Source organism: Coffea eugenioides, unplaced genomic scaffold, assembly GCF_003713205.1.
Source record: "Coffea eugenioides isolate CCC68of unplaced genomic scaffold, Ceug_1.0 ScVebR1_547;HRSCAF=1244, whole genome shotgun sequence".
Lineage (NCBI taxonomy): Eukaryota > Viridiplantae > Streptophyta > Magnoliopsida > Gentianales > Rubiaceae > Coffea > Coffea eugenioides.
In genome coordinates this window covers 30,958-42,175 of record NW_020864395.1, presented here as the reverse complement: position 1 = coordinate 42,175, position 11,218 = coordinate 30,958, and the positions used below count along the sequence as shown (strand labels likewise).

Here is an 11,218-nt window from a genome sequence, read left to right as displayed (position 1 = left end):
AAGTCTTGTATCATTTAAGTTCTGCTTTATCTGCTTTTGCAAAGGTTCAACACTTATAAATATGACTTGCTTTCTGAATTTCCTCTTTTCTTCAGGAAAGCACTCTTTTGTTGATTGTGAGTTTCCCTTGTTTGATTAGTATGACTTGATCTATTGTAACTTTCTAGGGTTAATTACATCTTGTTTCATAACTATGACTTGATTCATGTATTAATCTTTTCTTACACTAACAGTGTATATACTGTCGGTTTTAAATGAATGACAACTATGTAAAATTTGAATTCGAGCTCCAAGTTTTGCACGTGTTATGAATTCAATGGTGATAATATATACACCGTTAGTATATATAAGATTTTCTACTGATTTTTTATAACTTTCTGAAACCTCTTTCCTCTGAGCACACTTTGGGACTCACTAGCCACCCACTTATACATGAGCTATATTTCTATTGATGAGCGGAAGTTTGGTTTTTACACTTTTTTCTTATTTGACTGCAAAGCACTTTAGTTTTCTTTTGGAGAGACAGATCCATTACTCCTATTGTGCCTTTCCAGTTATGCATATAGCTTGGACATGAGGCTGTAAGTTTGGAAGACAGAACTAAACTGTCCATGGAACAAAAACTTGTGTATTTAATATATATGAAAGTGTTGATGAAGCCTTTGCTTTATGGTGGCGTTTAGGAATTAGAGGCTTTAGAGTCAAGTCTCACTCCATGTTGAGTTTATTCAAATTAAAATGTTATTTTTTCTAATTGGTCATTTTTTGTAATATTTTTGAATTATAATATGTATGAATTTTTCCTGCCACCATTGTAGGTAAATTGTAATCAAATTAAATAAAAAACATATATAAGGACCACTTCACGTGATTACAATTATAAAAGGTTGCAGAATAAGATCATAACAACGAAGTATAATAATTTTTATAAATGTGATGGACAACTCCGCCATTAATTTGTCATTGTCACTATGCCCTTGGCACTCTAAGCATGTGGTTTGAACGTGCTTTTCGCAATCAAAAAATTAGGCCAAAAGTCCCCAAGACCCAATTCAATCAATAGAGAGGTTAATTAAATCACACACAATCTCTGGCTTGACTTTGAAGCCATTTCCTTTCGTCTCCCCCTGTAAAGCTTGAAGTATCCTACACCCAAAAATAATAAAATGCTAAATTTTAATTCCAAAGAAATTGATGCATTTCTATATTTGAATTCTTACACCTTGTTTGAAAAGCCATTTTTCACTAAGAAATTTCTACATTTTCCGTGAACACAATTTTCAATCAATCTTTTACCTCACATATATCAAATCACTACAGAATATTTTCTACAAAGACTCTAGAAAATTGCAATCCAAATAGGACACTGTTTTGAATGTGAAGGATTTAGGTGAAAAAAATGTCAAGATGTAAGAGGCCATTTCTACCATTAATTGGAAACTAGATAAACTCTATTACAATCATAGACTGTACCTGGTGTTTCAGTGTGGTTTCCAAAATTATTTTCTAACAGCAATTTATTTACATCCATGATGTTAGGTTCTGTGTAACAGGAAAATAAAATTCAAAGAACACCAATAATGACGACCAAAACGAAAATTAGAATTTTGCTCTCCATTTCGCATTCCAAGGGCCCGATTTTGCAAAACTTATGTTCAAAGTAACATAGAAAAGACCTTTCTGTTGTACTAAACTAATTAAATATGCATTTTTCTTATAGTTGGTTGTTGGCCATTAAGCTGTGATAGTTTGCTGTCTGCAAAATCAGAGGGGACAGAACAAATCAGAAAAAAACGTGGCGTCCTTGTATTTGATGGGCAGAAGGAGAATTATTAGTCAGCACATGTTTAAAGTGTTCCTACGGCGGCTAACATTGCCGACTGATCTAAATGCAGGATTCTTTGGTATGGTCATCAATTCATCCTTTCAGAATGAGGTCGGCAATGGGAAGTAGTAGGTGACAAGGTGGCCCTCAATTTGATGACACATTTATCAAAATCATATCAAGGAGGAGTTAAATGAGCATGATGCACATCTAGTAAAGGGAATTAACATCTATATATTGTAGTGGCTTATTACCTTGTTTGTGCACAAATTGATCTGGGATATTGTAAAAAGGAATATAGATTAAAGAAAAGGAAATGGCCATCACCGAATTGAATAAAAGCCAGTCAAGGAATGAAGCACAAGGAGAGCAGCAGCAGCTCAGCGAAGAATGCCAGGAGTTGCTGAATACTCTTCCTAAAGAACGAGGATGGAGGACACAGCATCTCTATCTTTTCCAAGGATTTTGGTGCCAACCAAAAGAGATTCAGGCCATAATGTCTGTCCAGAGAAACTTCATAGCTCAAGACAGCGATGTTGTGCTTGCCACCATACCCAAATCTGGCACCACTTGGTTAAAAGCAATTGCTTTTACCATTATGAATCGAAAGAATATTCCTGTCAAAAATGACCATCATCCGTTGCTCACCTCCAATCCGCATGAGCTCGTCCCTTTTCTTGAATATAAACTTTATGCGGACAACTGCATTCCAGATTTCTCGACGATTCCATGCCCGAGACTTTTGGCAACCCACATGCCCTTTTCTGCTTTGCCCCAGTCAGTCAAAGAATCTGGTTGTCGGGTGGTTTACCTTGCACGGAATCCATTTGACACATTTGTTTCCATATGGCATTTCATGGAGAAACTAAGACCGGAATCTTTTGGTTGCCTATCCTTTGAAGAAGCATTTGATATGTATTGCAGAGGAGTTGTCGGGTATGGTCCCTATTGGGACCATTTGCTGGGGTACTGGAATCAGAGCTTGGAAAGGACCCAAAAGGTGTTGTTTCTCAAGTATGAGGAAATGAAGGAAGATACTAATTCTCAGTTGAAGAAGTTGGCTGAGTTCTTAGGACTCCCTTTCTCAATTGAAGAGGAAAAAGGAGGAGTTGTTGATGAGATATCAAGGCTGTGTAGCTTCCAAACCCTGAAAGATATGGAAGTGAACAAAAATGGAAAAGGGGCTATCTTTGCTGATTCTGAAAACAAGGATTTGTTCAGGAAAGGTCAGGTGGGAGATTGGATCAATCATATGACCCCATCGATGGTTGACCAGCTACGCAATATTATGGACAAAAAACTGAGTGGCTCAAATCTATCATTTCAACTGCTCCAAGCACAAAGACAGAAAGTATTCGAGTGTGCATGTGATATTGGATCTCTTTGATCTGACAAGGAACGGAAGATATTGAAGCATTTGTGAATTTTCTCCAGAAGTCTAGGAACAAAAAACAGAATCTACGTGTGGTTATTTCCTTTTTAATTCTTCCCTTATTATCGTTAGTACATAGATTTCTAGCACCATTAAAAAGACACCGTAAGGTCTCAGACATGAAATTCTCTGAGCAAAAGAAAACTGAAACTTAATAGATTGGTGTCATTGTACTTGAAAGTCTGAAAGTCTTGTGAATTCCACTGAATAATCCATAAAGCAGATGAAATGTTATATGACTTTCTATTAACTCTTGTTATGATACTTGAGGGAATCATAGAGGGTGCAATTAGGGCAACTGTCTAAATTTTACCTGGAACTGGATATCTAACAAATGCCACAACAAGCTAAGTCAAGGCAGTGCTCCATATTTTCTACTTTCTCTCCCTTTCTCTGTTCTTAAATCACAGTCAACCCGAAGAAAGGATTGCCACTTCCTACAAATATTTTAGAGAAATCAAACAAGTCACAGATGAATGCTCTGAGAATAATTGTACGTATAAAATACCAGGAGTATCCTGTCATAAAAATGAATAAATCTTTAGCTACAACATCAGTGCTTACAAGATATATTCCTCATGCATAATTTCAGATATACTGGTATCCAGCTATGTATTTACCTATGGACCATTTCTTTTATAATCAAAGAGCTGATTGTCTCTATAATTCTATGATTACAACTTCAGTGCGTCCAACACAAGTTTCTTAGCGATTTTTCCTGTATTCGTAATATTTTCCTTGGATTCTAAAGCGGAAAAAAACTGAAAATTTTGTTATTTGTTATTACCAGATGTGATGCAATATTACCAGATCTGCTAAAATGACCTATCAATTACTAAAGTTAAAAGGCAAAGTTTAAGGCTGCATATTATTTGTTATTCTAAGAGCCACGACATTAGAAGATATTGGATTTGTAAACAATTGCTTGGGTCGTGCAAGAGTTACCTGGAAAGATCTTTCGAATGTTGGGTATGAAGTTCCAGCCATCTTGTCTTCAAAAAATTTGTTATTTTTAATCATGCTTCAAACTTTTTAGTTCCTCTCCATCTAATAAATCTTTTCCTAAAATTCAGTACAGTAGAAATAGATCAGATTTGCATAATTCAACTTTTCTAAAACTCTCTTCAGCTTCCCCACCAGAAAAAAGTTTGAACTTTGAAGGTTGAGGAGTGGCATTAGATCCAGAAAAAAGTTTGGTTCCTTCCCTGAAAAGCTGGCTTTTGTTTCTTGTTTTTTCCTTTTCAATTTTCGCACAAGAAAAGGAAATCTTTTCACCTCAGTTCAGGGGAGAGTGACATAGCAGCTCTGTCAGATTCCCTAAAAGGAAATCCAGAAAGCCAAATCCATCAGGTTTTGGTGAAAGCAGAATGCATTGAACAGGTGGATTAATCCATTTGATCTCTGATGAGTGATGACAAGTTTAATCTTTTATACTTTCGGGAAGCAAATTGCAACAATTCCTCAGTGTCTTGTACAATAGCTTTAGCATGAAAAGCATAATAAACTGAAGCTGTGTCATTTGCTGCTGATTTCAAGTGTTTCAAGATCATTACATCATTCTCCACTAGTAGACACAGCAGAAAAATGTAGAATACTGCGGCCCCTCACAATAGGCTTCTATTGTTTTTCACATTTAAAATCATATGTGCTTGCCCATCAAAAGGCACTTCCAGAAGCAGCTCCATTTTAACAGCTTAAGCTGGTCAAGAAACTTAAGAAGCTCAATGTTTGGCCATATCTTCAATCATTGACTTGGCATGAAATGAGACAGAGAAAGAGTTACACTTCCTAGCCTTAGATTTACCATTCATTGAGATTGGTTTAGGAACATTATTGTTCCCCTAAGGTGTATATGTTTTGCAACAAAGATTCACAAAAGCCATGTAAATCATTGAGAGAATCAATAATATTCTCCACAAGGGACTCCAAATGGATATTTTGGCTTAGCAGCTCCAGAAGAACACCTCAACCTTGGAATCCCCATCTTTTCAAGCAACTTAACAGGAGCTGGATCAGCTTTCTTGTCTATGCCAGCTATTGTTTCGTCCACATGAGACCGCTAAGTGAAAAAACAAGCTCACCAGCACAAACATTATCAGGTGCATGAACCGTCTAAAAAGGAATCAAAGTTCAGCCTCCTCAGGAATAGAAGCCTGAAAAATACATGGCCCACATAAGTAGTTGCAGTCGGTAAGGACAATGACATCTTGAATAATTTGAGATACTCTTCTATTACTTGTGGCGTACTTGACTTCAACATCTTTAGAAGATCCAAAAGGCATCAAAAACTAATTACTAGGTCATGCTTTCTTTCATTCTCTCAAGCCACCACAAGTAAGATACATGTACTGAGCAGACAAGAATAGCTCATGACTTGAGAGATATCTGAATAGGTAATTACCTTCAACATAGAAGATAAAGCACCTCAAGGATTCTAGCATCTCTAGCATGGCACGCAGCTGTAAACCTATGAGGCTGAAGCAACTCATCTTTCCCGTTGTAAAGATCCCGCAGACTTTCACCCAAGAGAGGAAATAAATTGCTTCCAAAGATCATAATCCCTCAGCAGAGGCTGGGATCAAACGAATAGTTGTTCAATGAAGTAGAATCATATTCTGCTTCAATTCGCTGCCTCAAGGATGCAATATTTGATTGAAACTTAGGAGTTGCAGGACATAACCATACATCCCCTAATGCATATCTTTCTCAAAAGCAACATGAAAGTCCCTCTTCAAGGTTCAAGAATAGAGATCCCAACTGACCAACACCCACTTGTCATCAGAATAGGTCAAAATTCTATGTAAATCAGTAAAGTTGGTTAAAAGTTTCAGTTCCACTTTCAAATTATCAATCTGTTCATGTGGATCTTTTTCATCTATACCATGAGAAAATGACAAGGTCCTCCACCATCTATCATCTATCATCCAGCTGCTCCACAACAAAATCAACAACGTAACTTTGATTCGTTTTCTCAATAAGCTTCCTAAAGTACTGTATAAAAATACCCTGAAGCACAAGAAACAATAATCCCGCAGAATTAAATGACACGCTAGAGCTGAAATCTCATCTTCTTTTTGTCTCAAAAACTCAGAGCACCCCATTAATTGCTTTCCACAAAAAAAAAAAAAAACCAGAAAAAAGGAAGAACATATAGCACTAGATGAAACAAATAAATACAGCAGAAAATCAGTTAAATTTGCACTCTGATATTGTTTGTATAGCTTTTCAAGAACTCAGGGCAGCCCATCAGTTTCTTTTCTGCATAAAGCTTGAAAATCCCACAGATGTTGCAGATAAATATGGAAATTCTATCATCACTATCATTTCATCAAAATCCAATGGATCTACGATGGTGAATTAAGAATTCAGAAGAGGGAGATAGCAAAGAACTTACCCAACTTATATTCTTCAACCTTGGGTCCAATGCAATTGGAGAAGCAGTCCGTCCCAACTTCCAACTTGGCTTTGTTTGAATTGAGAGGAAACGAGAAAAGATGAGAAAGAGGTGACGTTTTAAATGGATAGAGAAAAAAGCCTGACGCTGATGCTGGGCACGTTTCTCTCAAAGGATGGACGTGGGCCTAGACGGTCCACGAACTTTTGACGGTACAAATAAGTTGGGCCAACATTAACATACAAAATGAAGGAAACATACCAAGTGATGAGAATGGAAAATTACGTCATGGTTAAAAATATTAGAACAAGAAATTTTAAACAAACACCAAACACTGTTTGCTGAAGGTCCCAAAGCCTTTTCTACAGTAAAAATTAATCCCGACCAAAGAAGAACCAACTGTTATCACCAAATAAAATTAAAATTCTTTTCGACCATCAATATTATGAAAATCCTTTTTTGAAAAACCTTTACCATGGAGTTGTGTGTTTCCCTCTTTCAATTGAACTCACTCCAGCTGAGATTGGCAGAAGGAAAAGTGGTGCAAATCATATCTTTGAGCGGATATCCGTAAATCACAGAGGGAGCCAATCGTGAAATCACAACGGGAGAGTGGCAAAAGTGGTGCACTAAATGAAATTGCAGGTCAATACTGTATAATCCAAGGGTCTACAGTTTCCAAAGGTAAGAATCTTGGTTTTCCCTCTTTTATCCTAACACTGATGTTTACGGTTTAGGGAAACAAATATATTCAGGTTTAGGATTTACGAAAACAAATACAGTACAGGTTGAGGGTTTAGGCTAACAAATTAGCTCTGATAGATTGTTTTGTCATTTGTATCAATTGTTATTTACCTTGTACAATTTAGTACACATTGGTTCTGACAACTTGGCTTTGATTTCCAGTTGTTATTTCGCTTCTTAGCCAAATAATGTTCTCTATAATTAGGTAAGTTGACATACTACAAAGAGATATATAAGGGACACACAAGAGCACACAAGAGCGATATATAGTCTTATACATGGGGTGTAAAAGAGGGTTCTTGGAATATGAGAGATGGTATACAAGGGTTGTGTTTGGGTTTAAGTTCTATTCTTATATAGAATTTTTTCTCTCATTATAAAGAACGGATTTTCTCTCCGTGGACGTAGACTCAATGGTGGAGGCAAATCACGTTAAATATTATTTGTCGTTTATCTTTCATGCTTGTCACTTATTTGTCATTAAATTGATGTATACTTGATACCTCAATAGTCATGTGTTTCGCGTTTGGGTCTTAACAAGTGGTATCAGAGTTTGGTTGCAAAACTGGTTGCTCACAAGCACTTGAATCCCAACAAACTGATATCAGAGTGGGGTTCATAGTTGGATCCTGGTTAACTATTGAGATCAAGTGGGTTGATGGCTATAACCAATTAAACAATTTAATGGGTGATATCATTGTTTTAAGAGTTTGGTAAAAAACATTGAAGGTGAAAGATGGAAATTCGAAAAGCATGGAGATACTTGACGGTGAATCTAGACAGGTGATTCAAGGGTAAAAAAAAAGGTGGAGTCCAATATTGATTTTGAATGTGAATCGGTGAAGACTTTCTCACAACTCCAACGGTTGATACTTCATCTCGAATGATTTTTAGATTCAAATTATATCCTTTAGGTGGTGTGGCATGTGTTCTAAAAAAAGTAAAAGAATCTATTTTCAAACGCCATAAATATCTGATGGCTACAAGTTTTACGTTGCAGGTGGAGTCTTGGAAACCATACATGGGGAGACAGTTCTGAGAATGGGAGGAAGTATGGTGATTTTATCACTTGATCGCCTCAATGGTTAGAAGTCATAAAAGGGAATCCCAAATTGTAAGTGGTGGTGAGAAAAAATCTTGCAAAGAGAGATGGTGAATTGAAACACCTTCTCACGAGTTAATTGGAAGTTAGATTTGGGGTAACTACACATGTTCATTTGTCGATTGAATGAATTGATGTCATGACTATATCGATTCGAATGTGTAGTTCGCTATCATATTATTTGGTAGTTGAAAGCAAATGATTGCTAAAAAAAATATTTGCGAAGATAGAGATTTGTTAAGAAATTGATTTAATTTCTTTTAGGCAGGTTTTTTAATTTATGTGAAAGTAACTAGTTTTCTAATTGGTTTTAGTTACTTGAAATAGTAGCCAAGAAATATCTCATTTTGTTTAGAATTTAGAAATTATTTCTTATTCTATACAAGTCTAAGAATTAGCACTAATTTCCTGTTATTAATTGGTTTTTTGATCAAATAATATTGTCTATAAATAGGTGGGTTAGCATACTACAAAGAGACATACAATGGACACACAAGAGATATACAAAGAGCACACAAGGACGATATGTAACCTTATACATGGGGGTGTAAGAGAGGGTTCTTGGGAGATGAGAGATGACATATAAGGGTTGTGTTTGGATTTAAGTTGTATTCTTGTATAGGATTTTTTCTCTCATAATAAAGAACGGATTTTCTTTCCATAGACGTACACTCAATGGTAGAGTCGAACCACATTAAATATTATGTGCCATTTATCTTTCATGATTGTGGCTTGTTTGTCATTAAATTATTGTATACTTGTAGAGCTGTAAACGAACCGAATCGAACCGAGTATCTCATGTTTGAGCTCTGTTCGTTAAGCAGTTCGAACAATGTTCGTGTTCGTTCGTTAATTTTCGAACTCCAAACCTGTGTTCGTGTTCGGTTCATTAAGTAAAATTCGTGTTCGAGTTCGAGTTCGAGTTCGGCTCGTTTAACATAAACGAGCCGTTCGCGAACATGTTCGAAATGCTCGAATCCAAATTATTTTATGCCTTAAATATGCCATGCAAATTATTAATCATTCTAAAAAATAATTAAAGCACTAAGTGATTAAATTCTATTATTCATTAACTATATAACTAACATTAACATAAAAACAACAAATAAAACAAAGAAATTTGCCCTCCAAATATAAAAGTCCAGCCATAAAATTAACCCTAAAATTCGTGTTAAGGCATTACCGCAAACTCAAAGTGCCCATATTTAGAATTAAAAGCAGTCTTAGGTATGTCTTTCTTTTTAATCCTCAATTGATAGTACCCTTGTCTCAAATCTAACTTAGAGTACACCACCGATCCTTGCAATTGATCAAATAATCCATCAATCAAGGGCAAATGGTACTTATTCTTAATAGTCACCTCATTCAAACCTCAATAGTCAATGCACAATCTCAAACTCCCGTCCTTTTTCTTTACAAACAAAACTGGAGCTCCCCACGGTGAGTTACTTTCCTTAATAAAACCTCTTTCTAGTAGGTCCTGCAACTGGATCTTTAGTTCCTTCAACTCCGCAGGAGCCATTCTATAAGGAGTTTTTGAAATTGGGGCTACTCCTGGAACCAAGTCAATCTTAAACTCTATCTCCCTTTCAGGTGGCAAAGATGTTAATTCTTCCGGAAAGACATCGGAAAAATCTCGCACGATTGGCACATCTTCTAATTTCACTTGGTCACTAGGGGCGTTAATTAAGAAAGCTAAGAAACCCTGGGCTCCCTTGTGAAGCATTTTCCAAGCTCGAATCCCTGAAATCAAAGCAGACGAAGCTAATCTACCCCTTATATCTAGCTTGAGAGTTGCCTCTCCTGGGATGCAAAATTCCACCACTTTAGCTCTACAATCTAGTTTAGCATGGTGGTAAGACAAAAAGTCCATTCCTATAATCACATCATACCCCTTAAGATCCAAACTCACCAAGTCAACTAGCATTTTTCGCTCCCCAACCCAAAATTCACACTCCTTATACACCAAACTAGTGAGTATGCTTTTATTACCCGTAGGAGTCCTAACTTCCAAATCATAGGGTAATCGTACAGGCTTTACATTAATTCCACACATAAAAGCAGGATTAACAAACGAATGAGTCGCACCGGGATCAATTAAAACCTTAGCTAATCGATGAAAGATTGGAAGTGTACCTTCGACTACCTCCGAAGGGTCAGGTACAGGTTGACTATCTAGGGCATAAACCCTGGCCGGGACCTTTGGCCGACTTCCTCCAGAAGCAGTTTGCCTAGAACTTGTGGCACCTCCTTGGCTTCCCCCATTCTCGGAAATCTTAGGACAATTAGCAATTTGGTGCTCAGCACTCCCACACCTGAGGCACTTGCCCTCTTTTCTCCAGCACTCATTTGCGGTATGATTGGCTTTTCCACAGTAACCACAGGTTATCTGAGGGGTTGACACTTGTACACCTTGTGGAGCACTCCTAGGGGGTCCCCTTCCACTTTGACCTCCTCTCACTCCAGATCCTCTCGCCCCAGAGCCTCTAGCTCCAGCACCCCTTGTTAAAGCACCTCTCGATGCAAGAGGGATATTCACTACCCCAGTTCCTCTACCCATCTTAGGCGGTGGGGCACTTGTAGAAATTGGGTCCCTGCTACCACTAGGGGCATTCCTTTTCCTAGCAAAGAATGACTTAGATTGGGCTCTAGCCGTCTCAAACCTCTGAGCTTTCTCTACGGCATCACTATACGTGTTAATTTGAGCAGTTGCTAGCCCTC

General features: G+C 37.2%; 1 protein-coding gene and 1 long non-coding RNA gene across 2 annotated transcripts; one reads left to right on the top strand and one right to left on the bottom strand.

The window, feature by feature from the left end:
* The first annotated feature begins 1,817 nt into the window (after nucleotides 1-1,817).
* LOC113758508 (cytosolic sulfotransferase 14-like) lies at nucleotides 1,818-3,507 on the top strand. Its single transcript, XM_027301328.1, has one exon. The coding sequence runs from the start codon at nucleotides 2,142-2,144 to the stop codon at nucleotides 3,210-3,212; it is 1,071 nt and encodes a 356-aa protein (XP_027157129.1). The 5' UTR covers nucleotides 1,818-2,141; the 3' UTR covers nucleotides 3,213-3,507.
* A 1,122-nt stretch (nucleotides 3,508-4,629) lies between these two features.
* On the bottom strand, nucleotides 4,630-6,742 carry LOC113758509. The gene is made up of 3 exons (XR_003466767.1): nucleotides 6,652-6,742; nucleotides 5,659-6,263; nucleotides 4,630-5,410 (listed from the first exon to the last, which is right to left on the bottom strand). It is a non-coding gene; the product is annotated as an uncharacterized LOC113758509 (long non-coding RNA).
* Nucleotides 6,743-11,218: the final 4,476 nt, after the last annotated feature.